At 48.8% G+C, this 20,694-nt stretch overlaps 4 protein-coding genes across 7 annotated transcripts; all 4 read right to left on the bottom strand.

The window, feature by feature from the left end:
* Positions 1 to 173: 173 nt before the first annotated feature.
* kifc1 (kinesin family member C1) lies at positions 174 to 6,467 on the bottom strand. The gene is made up of 15 exons (XM_077590232.1): positions 6,073 to 6,467; positions 5,869 to 5,948; positions 5,352 to 5,445; positions 5,195 to 5,248; positions 5,044 to 5,121; positions 4,797 to 4,977; positions 4,523 to 4,709; positions 4,090 to 4,437; positions 3,406 to 3,609; positions 3,143 to 3,307; positions 2,462 to 2,600; positions 2,147 to 2,286; positions 1,236 to 1,309; positions 515 to 590; positions 174 to 421 (listed from the first exon to the last, which is right to left on the bottom strand). The coding sequence occupies exons 2-15, from the start codon at positions 5,941 to 5,943 to the stop codon at positions 377 to 379; spliced, it is 1,860 nt and encodes a 619-aa protein (XP_077446358.1). The 5' UTR covers positions 5,944 to 5,948; positions 6,073 to 6,467; the 3' UTR covers positions 174 to 376.
* Positions 6,468 to 6,723: 256 nt separating this feature from the next.
* Positions 6,724 to 9,356, bottom strand: LOC144066851 (class I histocompatibility antigen, F10 alpha chain-like). The gene is made up of 7 exons (XM_077590234.1): positions 9,148 to 9,356; positions 8,506 to 8,772; positions 8,132 to 8,407; positions 7,726 to 8,025; positions 7,545 to 7,646; positions 7,466 to 7,483; positions 6,724 to 7,372 (listed from the first exon to the last, which is right to left on the bottom strand). Exons 1-7 carry the CDS (start codon positions 9,203 to 9,205, stop codon positions 7,269 to 7,271), a joined length of 1,125 nt encoding a protein of 374 aa, XP_077446360.1. The 5' UTR covers positions 9,206 to 9,356; the 3' UTR covers positions 6,724 to 7,268.
* A 658-nt stretch (positions 9,357 to 10,014) lies between these two features.
* Positions 10,015 to 12,407, bottom strand: LOC144066690 (major histocompatibility complex class I-related protein 1-like). Its single transcript, XM_077589924.1, has 7 exons — positions 12,182 to 12,407; positions 11,462 to 11,728; positions 11,088 to 11,363; positions 10,694 to 10,993; positions 10,532 to 10,630; positions 10,453 to 10,470; positions 10,015 to 10,359 (listed from the first exon to the last, which is right to left on the bottom strand). Exons 1-7 carry the CDS (start codon positions 12,237 to 12,239, stop codon positions 10,256 to 10,258), a joined length of 1,122 nt encoding a protein of 373 aa, XP_077446050.1. The 5' UTR covers positions 12,240 to 12,407; the 3' UTR covers positions 10,015 to 10,255.
* A 244-nt stretch (positions 12,408 to 12,651) lies between these two features.
* On the bottom strand, positions 12,652 to 20,538 carry znf384a (zinc finger protein 384 a). Of its 4 annotated transcripts, none has more exons than XM_077589920.1 (11): positions 20,384 to 20,538; positions 19,090 to 19,157; positions 18,144 to 18,459; positions 17,444 to 17,566; positions 17,083 to 17,255; positions 16,886 to 16,962; positions 16,590 to 16,814; positions 15,626 to 15,793; positions 15,364 to 15,442; positions 14,080 to 14,238; positions 12,652 to 14,010 (listed from the first exon to the last, which is right to left on the bottom strand). In XM_077589920.1, exons 2-11 carry the CDS (start codon positions 19,150 to 19,152, stop codon positions 13,633 to 13,635), a joined length of 1,761 nt encoding a protein of 586 aa, XP_077446046.1. In that variant the 5' UTR covers positions 19,153 to 19,157; positions 20,384 to 20,538; the 3' UTR covers positions 12,652 to 13,632. The 4 variants fall into 4 exon arrangements, with proteins under 4 accessions (XP_077446046.1, XP_077446047.1, XP_077446048.1 ...); XM_077589921.1 differs by having other exon boundaries at positions 18,144 to 18,450; XM_077589922.1 differs by lacking the exon at positions 15,626 to 15,793.
* Between the last annotated feature and the right edge of the window lie 156 nt (positions 20,539 to 20,694).

The following is a 20,694-nucleotide window of genomic DNA, read 5'->3' as shown; positions in this document are numbered from 1 at the left end:
CATCATCATCATCATCATCATCATATAGACATTAAAAGCCTAACTGTCATCATGTTATACATTGTTTCATGTGGTTGAAGAAAAACGCTTTACTATACATGTATAGTAAAACGTTTTTCTTCAACCACATGAAACAATGTATAACATATGATGACAGTTAGGCTTTTGATGTCTATATGATGATGATGATGATGATGATAAAGCCTGTCTGATAAATAATATGATTGGCTGAGATGCCATAAGACCGCCTATGAATATATGAACTGTTCAAAGAACAAATATAATATACAAAAATAAAGCCTTATGTTTTCTTGTAATGATTATTATTGATTAAAATATAGGATTAAAATAGTATGTCATAGTCTTCAAAGTGCAGCTATTTTTTGTGGGCGCTGGCGGTGCCGATGACACAATTGTTGACCTGCGAGAGAAAGGAGAGAAACAAAATCTCACATGTTGCCTCTTTTCGTCGTCACCAAATGTCCAGAGAGAGAAGCCGACGCGCCAAACTCACCTTGCTGGCGAACCTCAACGAATTGAGACTTTCGCCAAAGCTGTCCGGCTCGGGCGCAATGTTGATGAACATCAAACTGTACGAGAAAGGGGAGGTGCGACGTCTGAATGAAAACTGAAGGATAGCGCCGGCCACTGACGACTACTTGCCAACAGAGTACCGTATTTTCACGACTATGCCGAGCTTGCCGTCATTCCCGGAGGCTTGAGAACTACAACCGCTGGATGGACCCGGCGTTTTGGAAGACTCATTTGGGCAATTGTTTAATTTGGACGCAGAAAATGAGGACTTGGATGGATTTGTGGGTGATGATGACGACATGAGTAAGTTGTAAAATGTCTAAATAAAGTACAACCGAACTCAGTTTTGCTTCCGTTGCCTTTTTAAAAACATGTTTTTAGCGTGTGGGTGTAGCGTGCAAGAACTATATTTCCCAGCAGTCACTGCGCACCGGAACCCGGAAATAGACTGCTTCCGGTAGCCAGCGGGATTGCGTTTCGATGTTCATCCATATATAATATATATGCGTCTAAAAAACGGCGCGTCCTTTGTGTGTTTAAAATACAGAAATAGCACTCGTTACTGACACTGCGGCTAAAAATACGATGCGCCATATAGTCGTGAAAATACGGTAACCACGGGAACTTGTGCAATTGTCAATTGGATTGGATAACTTGATTCATTATTGCTCCGGTTCCGTTTCAAAATACAGTATACTCACGTTTTGCTGTTCCCACCCAGGCAAGGCTGCAGCATGTGGGTGAGCTTGGAGTTCCTGTAAGGAATGTGGCTTTCCTGCAACAACAACAACAACAACAACAACAACAACAACGTCACCGCTACGCCAAGTACTTGAATACATCTACCGCAGGGGTAGGGAACCTATGGCTCGGGAGCCACATGTGGCTCTTTTCATGGGTGCGTATGGCTCTCCGTTAACGTGAGCAAAAATATGGAAACCGCTGAGTCCCGAACGCACCAATAGGAGCGTCACGTTAGCCCTGTGGCGCCACTTTAACTATAATGTTTTTATTGTGCGGGTATTTTGGGGTCCTTTCAACACTTAAAGTACAAAAAGTCTCAGAATTATTTTAACTACATATTTACACTGCTGCTAGGGAGGAGGATCAACGAGAGCGTGCGTTCACAAGGGAGTCTAAAAGAAGAAGAAGGGAAAAAAAGATTATAGCGGCGGTAGAGGTACATTTTAGCTTGCAGGTTAACGGTGAGCCATATGCACCCAACAAATGAGCCACATATGGCTTGCGAGCCTGCATTAGAATCTTCTGCATGCATACTCTTATTGATCGTGATTGATTAGCAACAGCGTAACAATTCAAAAGGATTCAGAGCCTTTTTGTAGTTTAAAATTTCACATGTTTTGACTTTTAAATTCCGAACATGGCTCTCAAGGAATAACATTTCAAAATTGGAATTCTTTACGGCTCTCTCTCTCAAAAAAGGTTCCCAACCCCTGATCTACCGGATGGATAACCATTAAACTTAATGAAAGAGATGGACGTCCACTCAAAACGGGATTGACGTGAGTGACCGGCCGGGTTAGTCCCCCCCCCCAAAAAAGGACTCTATGGAAATGATAGTATGCTAGCAAAATGGAGTCGAACGACTGACCTTGGCGGCCAACGCGGTGATCACAATGCCGAGGTTGGTCAAAGAGCCGTTGATGGCCGTCATCTCTTTGAAGCGTTCACCCTGAGCTTGACTCTTCACCATGCGCTCGCTTCCGGCCAGGTCCACCAAGCATAGCGTGGCTGCAAGAGATTCAAAATGGCAACTATCCGCAAGCATTCCGAGACTAGAAATAGAATATCGCCAAGGCTCGCTCTTTCACTGGCCCCTCCCGGTCAAAAGCAATTGGACTTGTCACCCGGCGCGGGAGGGCGGGGTAAACCATTCCGTCGTAAGGGTCGGCGGCGTGGAACTCACAACTGCATTTGAGATCCCTTCCGGCGTTCGTCCCGTCGATGTTCAACTGGAAGACGCAGTGCGAGCGGGACGAGCGCTCGTTCTGGGAGGTCTGGGCCGTGGAACGGTTCTGATTGGCCAAGGCGATCAAGCGGAGGACCTGATGGGGGCAAGGGCAAAAAGGACGTGCGGGAGGTCAACGTCTCGAACGACTGACTAAACCAGACATGGGCAAACTACGGCCCGTTAGGCCTTTCAATCCGGCCCGCCGACGTTGTCCAAATTATTATAATTTTTATTTTAACTCCCTGAAAGTCTCTGAGTTTTAGGCTTCATTAAGTGCAGCCAAATTTCCAAACATCCAGAAGATGGCACAGAGGATTCTGCTGTTATTTGGCTCTACATATGTGTGAACAGACCTTTAGTCTGATGAAAACCAAGAAAGCACCCCATAAATCCCAGATGAGTGATGAGTATGTTCATACTTTAGTCCTTTTTTCTGTTTATGTTTCATATGTACTGTTAACGGATGCAGTTTTTTTAATATGTATTGTATCTTGTGCTGACCCGGCCCGCCTGTCACATTTTTAAAGTCAATGTGGCCCCTGGGCCGAAAAGTTTGCCCAACCCTGGACTAAACCGAGTGAACGCCTGGAGAACGACCAAGCGGATTGTCCCCACCCACCCACAGTACGTAGGTACCTGGTCCTCGGCGGTGACCTTCTGGTAGGTGAGGTTGGTGACACTCAGCCTGTTGTTGGTGGACATGCGTATTTCGTGTTCGGGCCGGCTGCTGGCCTTGCCCTTGTAGAGCAGGTCGCGAAGGCACTCGTTGTAAATTTCCACAAAGCTGGCCGTGAAGGAGAACTGCCAGGTTGGGACCAAACAAAGAAGATTTTGGTTGGCCGAAGACAACATAACGTGGCTAACGTGACCACTCTCCAGCCGAGAACCGACCGACCGACCTCCCAGCCTTGCGCCGACAGCTTCTGGGCGGCTCTGAAAATCTGCTCCACGGCTCTGGGAATGACGCCCCGGACTTCTGGGTCCCCGCCCACGGCTCCCTCCATGGTGTGGGTTTTGCCGCTGCCCGTCTGTCCGTAGGCGAAGCAGCATACGTTGTAGCCATCCAGCGCCGACTGCACCAGCAGCGAGATTTCTTCAAATACCTGTTGGCGAGGAAACACTAAGGCAGGGGTAGGGAACCTGTGGCTCGGGAGCCATATGTGGCTCTTTCCATGGGTGCATATGGCTCTCCACTAACCTGTGATATAAAATATGGAAATCACTGGTGAGATAGCTGAATCCTGAACCCACTAATAGGAATGTCATGTTGACACTACCTCTATCACCACTTTAATCATAATTTTGTTTGATGATATAATTGATACTGATTTATTAGCAACAGCATACCAATGTTGTCAAAAGAATTCAGAGACTTTTTGTACTTTAAAAGTGGTGAAATGACCAAAAAACATCACACATTTTCATGTAGTATTTTTACCTTTCAATTCTGAAAATGGCTCTCAAGAAATAACATTAGAAAATAGGAATTGTTTATGGCTCTCTCTGTCAAAAAGGTTCCCAACCCCTGCACTAAGGGTTGCAATCGACGTGGACGCAAGCTGGACGATTGGCGCCTTACGTACCTCCTCTTGGCTTGCGGTGGGGCCAAAAACGTGATCAAAGGTGAAGCTGTAATTTTTCTGAGTCTCGGCACTTTTCCCGGTGTGAGACTCCTGCGTTTTGGCCAGCTTGATGGACTTTTTGTCTTCGGCGGGCAGCTGCACGTGCTCGCCCAGACCGCCACTGACCATGGGGCGCACCCGACAAAAGACACGGATGTTTCCCTTCAGCTCCTGGATGGTGTTGTGGAGCTGTCGGCGCTCCATCTCCGCCGAGTGGAGCTCTTCTTCCTGCCTCGAGGCTTTTTCCTTGAGGAAGGCCAGCTCCTCGTTGGCTGCTCGCAGGCTGGAATCCTGCACCGACACCTTTGTCTGCGGGGGAGGAGGTCAAAACAAAACTATGGCTCAACTCCTCATTCTCCAAACACTTGCTATCCCCCCCAACAGCAGAACCTACCCTGAGGGCTTGAAGCTCCACCCCCTGACTGTCGCACAGCGTTCCCAACACCCTGTGTTTTTCTTCCAGGTCTTTCTTCTCCCGGGAGACACTCGCCAACTCTTCCTTGACGCCGGCCAACTCTCCCTTGACGCCGGCCAACTCTTCCTGGACTCCGGCGAGGACCTCCAGCCTTTCCTGGTACCCGCTGAAACAAAAGGGAAAGAAGATGCGCGGCGTCACCTCCACCTCAGTCGGGAGAGGGAAAAAGTTTCCGTCGCGAGCGAGTCGGCACCGTATATCCCACTCCATCTTGGACGCCCTGGATTGGAAATCGGCAACGGAGCTCTTGAGGACGTCTCTTTCCTGGTTGGCACTTTTCATCTTGCTCTGATAGTTCTGGAGCTTCCCTTTCATGTCGCTAACTTTCCCCCTCATGTCCCACGGCTGCCTGCGCGTGGGTGCACCACTGCTCCCTAGCGAGCATGGTGGGGGTCAGAAGTCGATAAGTCTGAAAACTATGGGCAAAAAGTTGCATTTACCCGCTCTGGGGTCCGCGGCAGCCGCCGTTCTTTTGTCTCCCTTTGCCGCGGTGGACGCCGCGGGTGCTTTGGAGACACCTAATGGAAAGGACAAAACGTCAATGGTGGCTCTGCGCCAGTCACGGGCGCCGAGAAGCCGGCCTCGTCTCACCTCTGGAGGGGGCGGTGGCCACCGTCGCAGCGCTGCCAACTCTCGTTGACCTAGCTGTTCATTGAACAAGGCGGCAACAATATAAACTCAGTATACTCATACGGGAAATAATTTTTTCCCTTGACATGACTTCAAATCAAGTCAATCCGTGACTTACAAATTGGTGCCCTGGTTGCTGCAACAGGTGGCCGCCCGGTGCCCACCACGGTGGCACAAGAAGGCTTTTTGATGACTTCATTGCGGGCCCTTTTCTACAGGGATTTAAAAGAAAATCAAACATGGCTAGAGACAGTTGTGGCATAACACAGTAGTTTCATGAAAACAACATTGACTACCTACAATTGTGTTGCGTTTGGGTGACTCTGTTGCGCTCGTAAATGTGAATATAACATGTTCGGTCTGAATAGGAGTCCATTTTATATCGTTCAATTTCACTCGGCAGCGATAATTCTCCCACTTCAAATGGATTGGACGTCTAGCACCGCCAACCACAGATAATTAGTACTCAGGAGGTATTTCATGGTGCCATGTTGGGCTTTATACTAACATGGCACCAAGTCCGTTTAAATTGGGACTCTTCTGTACGTGTTCTAGGAATACCACGTCGACGAAGGCTGAATATAGTTACTTTTCCGCTCCTAAAAATACAACGAAAAAAAGCAAAGCTCTTTTACCTGAACGGGCTGCAGGTCGGGTGCGTTCTCAACGTTCACGAGCACCCTTTTCGCAATGACCGGTAGGCGAGACATAATTCCTTGTTAAACCACGAAAAAAAGACAAAAAAATTCAGGCCAAGGGTCGTCGCTTACAGATTTGACACTTAAATTACGCGTCTAAAATCGGTTATGAATATTAGTCCCGCGAATAGCAATGCGTACCTTAAAGACGAGTCGAGAGTACACAACGTATTTACTCGAGTCAACGTCGAAGGTGTTTAAAGTTTGAACTGCAACGGTTGTGTTGGCGCCTCAATTAGGTTGTTCTGATTGGCTGAGCTGGCGTAAGACCGCCTATGAATACGGTTTCGTGTGTGTTTGTTTTGGTTACAGATAAAAAACGGGCGGGCGGGCTTTGACTTTTGCCACATTCAAACTAACGCGTCATTGTTTATTTGTTTTATGTTCTTTTTCCTTTACTAATAACACAAATGTAACGTGTCCTTATTACTTTAGCGCGTTAATTGAGTCAATAGTCGACTTAAATAAGAAAACACGTCAAAGGTTTTAAATGTTCCTCTACTAGCAAGCACTCCCCAGCTTCCTCGTGATGAGTTCAAGTCAGCTTGTAAACAAACGCGTCATTGTTTATTTGTTTTATGTTGTTTTTCTTTACTAATAACACAAATGTAACGTGTCCTTATTACTCTAGCGCGTTAATTGATTCAATAGTCGACTTAAATAAGAAAATACGTTAAAAGTTTTAAATGTTCGTCTACTAGCAAGCACTACCCAACTTCCTCGTGTTGAGTTCAAGTCAGCTTGTAAACAAAAGATGAACACAAACAGCTTCAAATGAATTGAAATATGAAATTTGTTGGCCAAGTTTATTTCCGCAATCAGTCTAAAGTGGACAAGCAGTATGCAAAAAGTAAGGCAAAAAGTACCTTTGTTTTAATACCCTTGAGACCATACTTGTGTGCTATCTATTCAGTGGTACTCAAATTTTGCAAGCTACTGTTGATCCTCAACACGACTCGGGATGAATTAATCCAAAGTGATTGCACAAAAAAGGTTATAAAGGGTGAAGTAGCGCCACCTGGTGGACATGTTTTCAAACGTACACAATCTTTTTTTTTAGGTTAATGCGCTTTAATCGTCATTTTAGACCCATGAAAATATCCACATATCAAATTAATCATCAAAACATTTCATGTTTAGTTGTTGTGCAAAAACACAAATGACAGTTTGTGTTTTGAAAAGCGAAGCAAAAAAAGTGACAGAATTCCCTCGCAGCTTTTCAATAGCTTGATATGAAGTAAAAAGTCCTTTAACATGAAATACAAATTCCGTTAGCAAATTCCATCTTTTCCAAAGTGCTTTCTGGGGGACGTGGCGCTCGCCATTCCACTTTTAGGTCACTCAATGGGGACGACATCTCGTTCGGGTACGCTTTGGGGCAGAATATTGGCCTCGGCGGGGCTCTCCTGGGAAGAGAGCTCGGTTGCTTCGGCGTGGAGAACTGTCGTGAGGCAATTCAATCCAAAATCATTTGGTTTCATCAGAGTTCTGCCTGGGCTTATTTTAGGAACTCCAAGGAAAAGCTTTTACTTACCAACTGGCACATATTTGGCTGCAAGCAAAAGACACGAAAAAGTTAGTCGCCAGCGACTGAAAAAGCAAACGTCCCTCACCTTTTCTCCATTTGTAGACGATGGCGGCGACGATCACGACGGCCACAACGAGGACGGCCAACGGTACGGCGACGGCCAGCGCCGTCTTCCTCCTTTCTTCCGCTTCACAAAATAACGGACGTCACGTGTGTTTCGGACGAGGACGGACGGACGGACGGACGGACGGAGGCGTGCGGCTCACCTTCGATGCGCTCGTTGCTCAGGAGGACGCGGTGGTCCAGCGGGACGACGATGTCGTCCGGGACGCCGGCCAGCTGGAAGACGCACTCGTATCGGGCGCTGGGGTCCGCCGCTCTGAGGTGGGCGGCGACCTGGAAGGTCCCGTCGTGGTTGGGCAGGGTCTCTTCCCTCTCCACGCCCAAGGAGACTTTCTGGCCGTCCTTCTTCCAGAACAAGATGGCGTCCCTGGGGTAGAAACCCGTGGCGTGGCAGGTCACCGGCGACCACGACCTCTTCTGCAGCAGGGACAGGCGCGGAAGCACTGCCGGGCGGGTGAGGGTGAGGGTGAGGGCGAGGGCGAGGGCCGAAGAAGAGGGGAGGAAAAAGTTGGGGTGGGAAAGAACGTCACTTGGCTAAGATTGTACTACCTGTTCTCGTGAGGAAGTCCTTCCCGTTGCTCAAATGCATCTTCAAGTACTCTGGACAAGTTTCAGTGTAGTAATCCTTATAATATTGAATAACAAATTGTTGTTCCCATTTGTGTTTGGTGTCGAGCGCTTGCGGCTTGAACGCGAGCCATCTCCATTGCTTCAAGTCTAACGATATGAAGTCTTCTCCGTCGTAAGCGTAGTGTCGCCAACCGTCAACCTCGCCGGTCTCGTCGTCCCATCCGCAGCCATACATTTGCTGGATCGTGTGAACGCCTGAGAGAAAGGCACGGAAATAAGGCGACGTCTGCTCAAAAAAGGGGAGCGGCGCCTGAATGGTCGCAAAAATACTCCAAAGCGGGACGGCAACTCACCTCCGCTTTGGTTGAAGCGCTCATTAGCAATTTCAAAGTTGACTTTGGAGACATGCTGATTGCCAATATAGATCGCCGTTTCACTCCTCCAGTAGTCTGGATCGTGGGCTGTGATCTTGTTCACCCAATCCTGTTTGGGACTTACTTTCCTGCTCTTGCTGTCGCAATGAGTGATCGGCACGCCGTCAACGTAAGCGACGATCAAGTATTCTGGGAAGTTTGGAATTTGAGACGACGCCGTTTCGATAAACTCCAGCGTGTGGAACACTGAAAGAAAAAGCAAAAACATTTGTTGATCTCAATGCCCAAATCTTGTCCTCATCCCATTTTCAAAACTGGGCACTTTTGACCGAGTTGACCCTCATTTTTCCGCCTTCCATTTGAAAAAAACGGACATCATTTGACAAGCAGATATTTGGGAAATGCAAAATACCAACTTCTTTCGACCAGAATAGAGTTAACGTGAGGACGTGGCTGCCATTGACGGCGCTAGACGTCCGATTCCTTGAAACTGCGCGAAAATCCCACAGACACCCAAATGATTTCTTTTGACGACTTCTATCTTTTGAAAAGGTCTTTGAATACAAACCCCGTCCCCCGGCAAAAGACGACATTGGAGCTCTGCGGAGAGAATGGACTTACCGGGCTGGACGCTTTGAATGTGGAGAGCCACAACAAATAAAGCTGCCATCTCCAGCATCTTGAACCAAGTTTTTTTTTTCTCAATTTTGAAGCCGACGTCGAGTCTCAAATGAGAAACAAGTTTGACAAGTTTACGTGACTTGAGTTCAATAAAGTCGCATTGTTTTCATTTCGCCAGAGCGCCTCACCTCGTTAAGTGAGGACGAGTGGGCGGGGCGCCCCTAGAGTAACCTGAAATATACCTGAGATAACCTTTTAAAGCCAAACGCACTCTAATGCTATTATTTCCAAATAAATATAAATGACAAACTACTACCCTTATATAAAAAGATCTAAAAAAATAATGAAAATATTAAGGATTGTTTTGTCACTGGCTTGTACTTTTTCTTAAAACCACAAAGAGTTGGTTGTTTTGTCTTGGGAAAAAAAAATTGCACACGGCTAAAACAGGGGTACGGGGGTTATGAAGTGACAAGAATGAGGCAGTATAAACAACATAAACAAATTTAAATGAACTTGGATGACGGTGCAGACACACTCAAAAAAAGGTTAATCTAACCTTACACTAAACTTCATTCTAATTTTGTTTTAATTTTTTATACCTTTCTTCTCCTGGCCGGGTTGGCTCTGTTTGCCCCGCCTCCAACCTGACTTTCACATGCAACCTATCGATGGTACTTTGCTTTTGTATTCCCTTCAAAATATTCCCTAAATTATACACACAAATGTCCTCACAATAGGATGAAGCACGACCACTTGTCAACAAGTAGTATACATAAAGGGTGAAGTGGCGCCACCTGGTGGAAATGTTTTCAAACGTACACAATCTTTTTTTTTTTAAGTAAATACGCTTTAATCGTCATTTTAGCCCCATAAAAATATCCACATATCAAGTTGTTAATCAAAATATTTCATGTTTAGCTACATATTACAGTTTGTGTTTTGAAAAGCAAAGTAAAAAAAGTGACAGAATTCCCTCACAGCTTTTCAATAGCTTGATAGCAAGTAAGAAGTCCTTTAACATGAAATACAAATTCCGTTAGCAAATTCCATCTTTTCCAAAGTGCTTTCTGGGGGACGTGGCGCTCGTCATTCCACGCGTTTTAGGTCACTCAATGGGGACGACATCTCGTTCGGCTACGCTTTGGGGCAGAATATTGGCCTGGGGAGGGCTCTCCTGGGAATCGAGCTCGGTCGCTTCGGCGTGGAGAACTGTCGTGAGGCAATTCAATCCAAAATCATTTGGTTTCATCAAAGTCCCGCCTGGTCTTATTTTAGGAACTCCAAGGAAAAGCTTTTACTTACCAACTGGCACATATTTGGCTGCAAGCAAAAGACACGAAAAAGTTAGTCGCCAGCGACTGAAAAAGCAAACGTCCCTCACCTTTTCTCCATTTGTAGACGATGGCGGCGACGATCACGACGGCCACGAGGACAGCCAACGGTACGGCGACGGCCAGCGCCGTCTTCCTCCTTTCTTCCGCTTCACAAAATAACGGACGTCACGTGTGTTTCGGACGAGGACGGACGGAGGCGTGCGGCTCACCTTCGATGCGCTCGTTGCTCAGGAGGACGCGGTGGTCCAGCGGGACGACGATGTCGTCCGGGACGCCGGCCAGCTGGAAGACGCACTCGTATCGGGCGCTGGGGTCCGCCGCTCTGAGGTGGGCGGCGACCTGGAAGGTCCCGTCGTGGTTGGGCAGGGTCTCTTCCCTCTCCACGCCCAAGGAGACTTTCTGGCCGTCCTTCTTCCAGAACAAGATGGCGTCCCTGGGGTAGAAACCCGTGGCGTGGCAGGTCACCGGCGACCACGACCTCTTCTGCAGCAGGGACAGGCGCGGAAGCACTGCCGGCCGGGTGAGGGTGAGGGCGAGGGCCGAAGAAGAGGGGAGGAAAAAGTTGGGGTCGGAAAGAACGTCGCTTGGCTAAGATTGTACTACCTGTTCTCGTGAGGAAGTCCTTCCCGTTGCTCAAATGCATCTTCAAGAAGTCTGGACAAGTTTTAGTGAAGTAATACTTATCATATTCAAAATCAAGTTGTTGTTCCCATTTATGTTTGGTGACGAGCGCTTGCGGCTTGAACGCGATCCATCTCCATTGCTTGAAGTCTAACGATAGGAAGTCTTCTCCGTCGTAAGCCTCGTGTCGCCAACCGTCAACCTCGCCGGTCTCGTCGTCCCATCCGCAGCCATACATTCGCTGGAACGTGTGAACGCCTGAGAGAAAAGCACGGAAATAAGGCGACGTCTGCTCAAAAAAGGGGAGCGACGCCTGAATGGTCGCAAAAACGCTCCAAAGCGGGACGGCAACTCACCTCCGCTTTGGTTGAAGCGCTCATTAACAATTTCAATGTTGTCTTTGTAGACATGCTGATTGACAATACAGACCTCCGTGTCGCGCCTCCAGTAGTCTGGATCGTGGGCTGTGATCTTGTTCACCCAATCCTGTTTGGGACTTAATTTCCTGCTCTTGCTGTCGTAGTGAGTGATCGGCACGCCGTCAACGTAACCGACACTCAAGAATTCTGGGAAGTTTGGAATTTGAAACGACGCTATGTGGATAAACTCCAGCGTGTGGAACACTGAAAGAAAAAGCAAAAACATTTGTTGATCTCAATGCCCAAATCTTGTCCTCATCCCATTTTCAAAACTGGGCACTTTTGACCGAGTTGACCCTCATTTTTCCGCCTTCCATTTGAAAAAAACGGACATCATTTGACAAGCAGATATTTGGGAAATGCAAAATACCAACTTTTTTCGACCAGAATAGAGTTAACGTGAGGACGTGGCTGCCATTGACGGCGCTAGACGTCCGATTCCTTGAAACTGCTGGAAAATCCCACAGACACCCAAATGATTTCTTTTGACGACTTCTCTCTTTTGAAAAGGTCTTTGAATACAAACCCCCTCCCCCGGCAAAAACAGACATTGGAGTTCTGTTTTGATACCCCGTCTGTCCTGAAATCTTGAGTGGGCACTTTAAAGTGCGTCACAGTTTTTTGAAGACGACAAAATATCGTAGAAAATGGACTTACCGGGCTGGACGCTTTGAATGTGGAGAGCCACAACAAATAAAGCTGCCATCTCCAGCATCTTGAACCACGTTTTTTTTCTCAATTTTGAAGCCAACGTCGAGTCTCAAATGAAAGACAAGTTGGACACGCTTCCGTGACTTGAGTTCAATAAAGCCGCATTGCTTTAGTTTTCGCTAGAGCGCCTCGCCTGGTGACGTCAGGACGAGTAGCAAGCACTTCCTCGTGATGAGTTCAAGTCAGCTTGTAAACAAAAGATGAACACAAACAGCTTCAAATGAATTGAAATATGAAATTTGTTGGCCAAGTTTATTTCCGCAATCAGTGTAAAGTGGACAAGCAGTATGCAAGAGTTGCATGCCACGTCCCCTTAGTGGGTTAGCATCAGCCAGGACATGAATTATCATCCTTATGAAGAAAAATAAACCATAAGGAAATGGCTGATGGCAAGTGAGTTGAGACAAAGAAAAACAGATTGTAAATCGTCTTTACTGTCATTTCATTTCGTCCAATATCAATTTATGTTGATAATTCCAGTCCAAACAATTTGAGTGAATATCACTGATACAAATGACTATTTTTTTTAGGGGAGTTACACTTGTTTCCTTTGAAAACGTTTTTCACACAACATACAGGACATGCTTCCCTTTTACACAATTCTTATGTACAGCATACTGCCCTAATATAATGCCTTTAAATTGATAATAGTAGTGTGGCTAACATTTGTGATACAATTGTAACAAAAGTAGTTATAATATGCATGAAGAAGCCTTTTTTTATTTTTATTGACGAATCATAACAGTACCTTTCAGCCAATATGTCATACGATCACACCCGCCCGGCAACTGACTGCCAAAATAACACAACGCGTGTCACAAACGGTTGTTCCATAACAAAAAAAAAACACTGTTCTCCCTTCACATTCACTCTCTCTCTCTCTCACCTTCCTCTACTGGTAGAAAAATATGGACATATTAAAAAAAAGTACACCCGACAAACGTAGAATGTGGAGTAGAAGCTTCAACAAGTGCTTCGTTCGTGAGCCTCGCGCGCTTTAGTGCATGGGCAAATTGCCGTCCCGCCACCGTTCGTAATGGCCCACCATGCCAGGGTACGGGCGCAATTTTTCAAATGAAAAATCCCCCGCCAGGACGAGGAATCGACGGCACCTTCCCTGTTTTACGTCCTTAAATGACAATGGTGGTGCAAAGTTCTCTCGCCGTGGCGTCCAGGGCCCACTTCATTCCATTTTGGGGGGGAAGGAGGCGCTCCGCCAAGAAATGGAAGCTTCTTCCCAATTTGTCACGTCTCTGAGTTTGGAAAATCCCTTCGAGAGCCGCGCCCAAGCGCCCGTGGAAACGTCCTCTTGGGAGAATGTTCCGCTCTACCTCCAGAAGAGTTTTTCTCGTCGCCGTCGTTATTATTTTACAATACGAGCGAGTCCGTCTCGCCGTCTACGAGTTCATGTGCTCCACCTGGATGGCCGACGTGGAGACGGTGAGGCAGAGGTCTTTGTGGTCCGCCGCCGCCGCGCCGGCTTTGTACTGGATCTGGCCGCCCGCCACCGTCTTGTACTGGTGGAGATCGAAGGGGCAGGGGAGGAGCCCCTCGCCGGGCCGCTGGTAGCCCCCTGGGGGCCCGGCGCTGGCGGGGTTCTGCTGCCCGGCGCCGTCGGGGTCGGCCCGGCCTTGGAGCGAAGCCCCCCGACCCCGGCCCCTGCCGCGCCCGCGCCCCCCGCGGCCCCGTCCGCCCGAGCCCGGCCCTTGCGCCCGCTCGGCCGCCGTCATGGCGTCGGGGTTGTGTTTCCTCATGTGTTTCATCAGGTACGTCTCCTAGGGGGGGGCGGGGAAAGAGTGAGCCAGCCGGACGGCGAGACGCCCGGCTTTTGCCGGCGTTCTTACCGAGGTGTAGGATCGGTTGCAGAGGCCGCAGGAGAAGAGCTTGGCGTGCTTGACCGTGTGCGTGGACAGGTGCACCTCCAGGCTGGACGCGTCCGTGTAGCCGCGGTTGCAATTGTGGCACTTGAACGGCTTGTCCTTGTTGTGCTGACGGCGGTGAGACTGCCACCCCCCAAAAAAAAACCAAAAACACAAAAAAAGACACTTGGACGTGCTCCAACGGAAGGAAGATTCGGAGGCTTTCCAGTCATACCTCGTCATACGACCGCTCGTCATACAATATGCTCGTCTTACCACGGAAATTTCAATCGGATAATTCGCCCGTCATGCGATCAAAATGTGGTGATGCGACCAAGCCAGGTGGCCATGGCACTGTCTTTTTTGCATCTCTTTCGTGTACAACAATATCTATGAGGACCGAACGATTTATTCAGACGAGTTTCGACCAGGAAACGCACAACGCGCATGCGCGGGCAAAAAGAGGGCTTTCTGGGTAATGAAGTATACTCGTGCACACAAAGCCGATTGCCAATGGCACTCTTTCTCAGAATAAAACTTCATTACCCACAATCAATACGTGGGTAGGCTGCTATTCCTTCCTTAGCCTGTTAGCTCCCGCGATCACTCATTCAAGACTACTTCTCGTTGGCAAGTGGTCATGCGTTATCCGATTGTGAGGACATGTGTGCATCATTTTGGGAATATTTTGAAGGGAATACGTAGTACAACAGCAAACAGCCTATCGATAGCCAACGTGAGGGTGGAGGCGTGGCAAACAGCTAACTGGCCAGGAGAAGAAAGGTAAAACAAATTAAAACAAAATTAGAATTCAGTTTTGTGTAGAGTTACATTAAACGTATGTTTGAGTGTGTCTGTATATATTATTCCAAGTTCATTTAAATTTGTTTGTTCGGTTACGAGTGCGTTGCCGTGGATTAAGTCCTCCGAACCCTGCTTCTATGTCCGTCTGTGTATCCGCCGCAAAATGTGTCTAATTTTAGTTCTATGAAACACATTTTATTACTATTAAACCACTAGTTATGTGTTACTTTGTTAATAGATGGGGAATTAGAAGAAATCAAACATTTTTTCCAATCCACTATCCTGTTTTGGGTGTTTTTTCAGAGGGTTCGAACGAATTCATTTGTTCTCAATTCATTTCAATGGGAAACGTCCGCCGGAGTGACGAAAAGCTCGTCATACCATCTCAGTCTGGGAACGGATGACCATCGTATGTCGAGGTAACACTGTATTTTCCTTCCGTTGGAGCACGTCGGCCGGCATTACCTGAAGGTTTGAGAGTTGAGTGAAAGCTTTTTCGCAGCCGGGATGGCTACACTTGTACGGTCGGTCGCCCGTGTGAATCCTGGAAGAGACGGCAAACAAAAAGAAAAAAAAAAGAAAAACAAAAAAAATACACACCGCAATCCTGAGCCAACCCATGGCGGAAGACAGACGGCTTCCCCCGCTTTCCACGGGGCTTTTTTGTGGGCCCCCACGCCCCCCCCTTGCCGACACCCCCCGTTCGGTCCGGTTCCGGTTCCGCTACCGCGTGTGCTGCTGAAGGTGGCTGAGCTGCCTGAAGGTTTTCTGGCAGTAGCTGCAGCTGTAGGGCTTGGCCCCGCTGTGGATGCGGATGTGCTGCGACAGGTAGCTGGAGTTGGCGAAGGACTTGGAGCAGTGGGGACACTTGTGGGGCTTGGCCTCCGTGTGGTTGCTGGGGGCGGGCCAAGGCCGGCCAGGGGGGCGGAGCGAGCGAGCGACCGTGAGCGTGGGGAGGGAGGGACGGACAGACAGTTGGAACCAAACAGACAGACAGAGAGAGAGAGAGAGAGAGAGAGAAAGAGCGAGAGATCTTTAGGCTAAAGCATGAGCCAACTTCACAGTGAACTCAAGAGCAAATCATGCGTTCAAGTGATGCTTTGTGCCGGTTTGCGCCGCGTCCGACTTGGGAAAGCTCGCAAGTGCCACAGAAGCAAGCACAGTCACGCTTCTCTCGCTTCTCTCGCTCTCCGTCTGTCTGTCAGTCTTTCTCTATGTCTGTCTGTCTTTCCTTCAGCCCACCCTAGTGGTCGAGTTGGGTAACTACACTTCCTATCCGCTACAACGTCAATGGCATGACGACGGGCTCAGGTCAAGCAATTGGTGACTTTTTTTTTAAAAAAAGGATTTGATAGGCAGCTTGTGCTCGAACCCCTTTCTGACCTAGTGACCAAATCCCATCGTGCAAAGAAAAGCTATATCAAATTATCGGATGGGAACATCGCTATTAAAGAGCGACGGTGGTTCGTTTGCGTTACACATGACCACGCCCTGGAAATATGAAGCGTCAATGTCTCGGCTTTGAATTGGAATCTTCAAGTCGGAGAAGGCATTGCAATTTCATCTTCTTTCTACTTTTGCTCCCTCCAGAACTTCACGCACAACAAGGCAGGCAGCACACGCACGCACGCGGCGAATAATCCCCGGTGGCGGCGGCCCGGCGACGGCCCGGCGACGGCCCGGCGCAGTACCGTGTGTGCTGCTGCAGGTGGCTGAGCTGCCTGAAGGCTTTCTGGCAGTAGGTGCAGCTGTAGGGCTTGGCCCCGCTGTGGATGCGGATGTGCTGCGACAGGTAGCTGGAGTTGGCGAAGGACTTGGAGCAGTGCGGGCACTTGTGCGGCTTGGCCTCCGTGTGCGACTTGGCGTGGATCTGCATGTCCGACTTGCTGAAGAAGGTCACGGCGCACATCCGACACCTCGGGGAGCCAAAGGCCGCCGTTCACAAGCGCCGCCCACGCCGCCGACAGCGTCCCGTTCGCGCTCCCACCTGTACGATTTGGGCCCGTCTTTGCCGGAGTGCTCGTCCTCGTCGTTGGACAGGTCGTAGGGATCGGCCGAATGGTGCTGGAGACGGACGGGAAGGAAAAAAAAAGGAAGAAACCAAGGATTACATTTCAAAGAATCTGACCAGAGCAACAAGTGAAGAGGCTGGAGCAGCAAAAGACAACAAAAGAAGATGCTTACCTGCCCGGCGGTGGCAGCCAGATGCGCCAGAATCAACGCATCGCTGCCCGGCGGAAGGACGCTGGTGGCCCTGTTCAGAGCCTGCTTGCTCTTCCTGCCTCGCTTGCCCGGGGTGGACACCACCACGGCGGCGGCGGCGGCATGGCCCCCCCCTGACACCTGGCTCTTCTTCTCTGCAAAGACAAAGCCGTCGTCACCCGGTTCATCCACGACGGTCATCGGTGAAGCGGATCGGCTCTGAAAAATGACCCCTCGGCCACTTTGAAATGCAGATCGTCTCGTATTATTGGACAAGCTAAGTCGGCGGCGGCGGCAAGGACATACGGACGGACGGACGGACGGCTCGGTCATGCCAGTTCACCTGCATTCGAGGGATGCAGCGCAGACACGATCATGCTGGCGGCAGAGTGGTGCCCGGCGGCAAACGACCGGGTGGACGGCGTGGGGACCAGCGTTCCTTGCGGCGTGGTGATGACCAGGCCCGCTGAAAGAGCCAAGGCGCTTGAAATCAGCCAAAACAATGTCTCATGAGCAACATGTTATTTTCATGATTCCATAAGCACTCTTTGCACTGCGACGGGAGTCCCCATTCATTCTCTTAAAGTTTGGCCACAAAACGACTTTTATTTCACTCGTGAGTCGACTAAATGAGCAGGGCACAGGTGTTTTAACACGGGGCTCCTTTTAAATCGTGCTTTGACTTTGCGATGGTTGTCAAGCATTAAAGGCTCACACAAAACCCACGCAGGAGAACATGCAAACTCCACCCAGGTGGAGCAACCTGGATTTGAACCCAGGTCTCCCACCGTGAGGCCGACGTGCCCGGCCGATAATCTCTCGTCGAGTTACTGCCAAATTCCTTGTCTGGCTTCCGTGACCTTTGACCTCATTCTGACGAAACGAAAGCGATGACATCAACTTCCTTGTGTTTTGACCGACGGCGGCTCGGGCCAACGGACGGCGCCAACGGACGGCGCCAACGGACGGCGCCAAAACGGACGGCGCCAAAACGGACGGCGCCAAAACGGACGGCGCCAAAACAGACTCGAGCGGCCACTCGCCTGCGGTCATGATCCCCGTGGAAGGAACGGGCACGACGGTGACGTTCTGCGACGTGTGCGTGGGGTGCGCGTGTCCGCCCGCCGAGCCCATGGACGCGCTTCCCGCTCCTCCCGCCGAGGCGCCGCCTTCCTGTTTGGTGACCGCCCTCAGGCCGGGACCCGCCTCCGCCGAGCCGGGTAAGGCCAGCACGGCCGTGTGGTAGTGCGAGCCGGCGGAGGACGCCGCCGAGTGCGGGAAGGCCACGGCGCCGGGCTTCTCGCCGCCGAGCTGCTCCTTGGTTTTGTTCAGGAACATGGCGCTCTCGATCTGCCGGGGGTGGGGGAGAGGGGCAAAGCGGTCAGGTGAGGCGGAGGGAACAGGGGGGAGCGGGCGGGCGGGCGGCCGGAGTTTAGCGGTTCGGGCAACAACAACAAAAAAACACGAGGAAGGTGCACGGGAGAGAAAAAGAGAACCAATCAATTCCAAGGCATCCGGATGCAAAGAGAAAGAAGAAAGCGTGAGAATAGGGTTGCAAAATTCTGGGAATTTCCAAAGTCAAAAGAACTTACCGAGAGAATTAAAGGGGATTTTGTTGAACTGAACTAAAGGCTGGCACAAAAAAAAAAAAACTCATTTAAATCTAGTTTGTAGGAGGCTGAAAGGTCAGATTTTCCACCAAATTCCTTCCTCTCATTCACACGGAATGTTTCCAATTTGGAACGCCCCCCCCCCCCCCCCCCCCCCCCCCCCAAAAAAAAATTTCCCCACTTCCCTATCCGTGAAAATGTGGACCCCAAGTTTTCCAGCCCCTTTGCAACCCGAGACCGGAGCGATCGCGTGACCGGCGGATCCACGGGCACAGCCGAAGCGTCGACGAGAACGCCAAAGAATCCCAGGCACGGAAAAAACAAAACAAAAAACATGCCACGACACCATATGTGCATTCAACAAAAAAATTGTCTCTACCTGTCCTTGTACAGTGGGGATGGGAGACCAAAAGTAGGACGAGTTGAAATGGGATTCGTCCATTATTTCTGGAATTGAAAAGCAGCACACTTAGAAAACACCGATGGACGAGCCTTACCCTCCTGGTTTTGGGAACGGGGGTCCATGCGGGGCCGCAATCGGGGCAAATTTGGACTGCAAGTTGCCTCGCTATAGCGACACGGGAATTACGGTAAAGTCCGAGTTGCGTCGCCCTGCTTAAACTGTGGCGGTAAGCAGCTATTGGATGAATATTTATTTTCTGTGTTTGTCTTTTTTTTCCTGTTTGTTGAAAAAAGGGACGGAAATAACTGTGTTTGGATATCAGCTCAGGATACAGTTGCATTTACTTAAACATATTTTATATTCATCTATTCTGTTGTTTTTAACACGATTGTCTATCAGTCATATTACAGAGCAAATAATATTCCCAGCCCCAAACATTCATTTCTTTCAGGAAACAATCACTTTTGGTCATCTTATCACATGACTAATAATGGTATGAAAGTGAATGTCACCATGGAGAACAACAATAAAGTTTATATTAGTACAGTAGTTATGATTAAATTATGTATATTGATACAGGGGTACCTGAAAATAGTATTAGTTACAATTTTACCTATTAAACTTCATTCTTTAAGTTTGCCATCTGTGTGGTTTCTGGTGTAATATGTATGCATTGCTGACACTTCAAAAATATTGTTTATATTGGTCTGCTGTCATTTAATTAACAGCCAACGCGTCCAATGAAGAATATTAGTCTTTTAAATTTAATGACACATGCCAGGCCACGAACTCCACTCACTTAGAAGTGACATGTTGCAACTAGTTATGTTATTTGAACGAGCATATGACATATCGTCTGCGAACTTTAAAAAAAAAAAAGTCACGGGGCTTACTTGTCAATACAACACATGCGGTGGGATGCTAAGCTAAGCTAAAGGGGCTAACTTGCCTCCATTAATTTTCTCCTTTTGTTCGCTAAAGCTACGCGGAGGCCGCAGCATTTGTGTGCTTAGCTGGCTAAACACAAACACGCTGACTGGTTGGCTCACTCCGTCACACGCCAACCATTGCGTCGAGTCAACATAAAAAAGGAGTGAAAAAATGTGTCCTATTTTTTTAAAAAAAAGCAGGGTGCAAAAAAAAAAAAATCGACGCCGTCGTCGCCTCGCCAGGGAGACGAAAGCTTCAATGCAGACTTCCGGCCAATGAGACGACGACGGCGCTAGAAGACAGTCGGTTATAAGCGACAAATAACTCCAGAGGTAGTTACCGGTGGAAGCGACTGGCCTTCGGCTCCCTCGGGAGCTTCCGCGGGCCGGGACAGTTGGGAAAGTTATTCCAAATTCGTCTCTCTTGTCCTGTGATATTCCGTTTTTTTTCCCCCTTCGATTTTTTTTCACCCTCTAGCGGCCCGTCAGTGTCAAGTCGCTCGGTTAGTACGGTATAACGTGCGTTTCCGCTGAATTCTTTCAAAACAAACCGAGTCCAAATCTTTAAAAATAAAACAAGGGTGAATAGAAACACTTGTTGTTCTTTCATATATCGCAGTTATACCAATATTTGCAAAAAGATACGGCGTTG

This window comes from Stigmatopora argus, chromosome 21 (genome assembly GCF_051989625.1).
Source record: "Stigmatopora argus isolate UIUO_Sarg chromosome 21, RoL_Sarg_1.0, whole genome shotgun sequence".
In the NCBI taxonomy this organism is placed as follows: domain Eukaryota; kingdom Metazoa; phylum Chordata; class Actinopteri; order Syngnathiformes; family Syngnathidae; genus Stigmatopora; species Stigmatopora argus.
The sequence above is the reverse complement of the archived record's forward strand: the minus strand, read 5'-3'. Positions and strand labels throughout refer to the sequence as shown.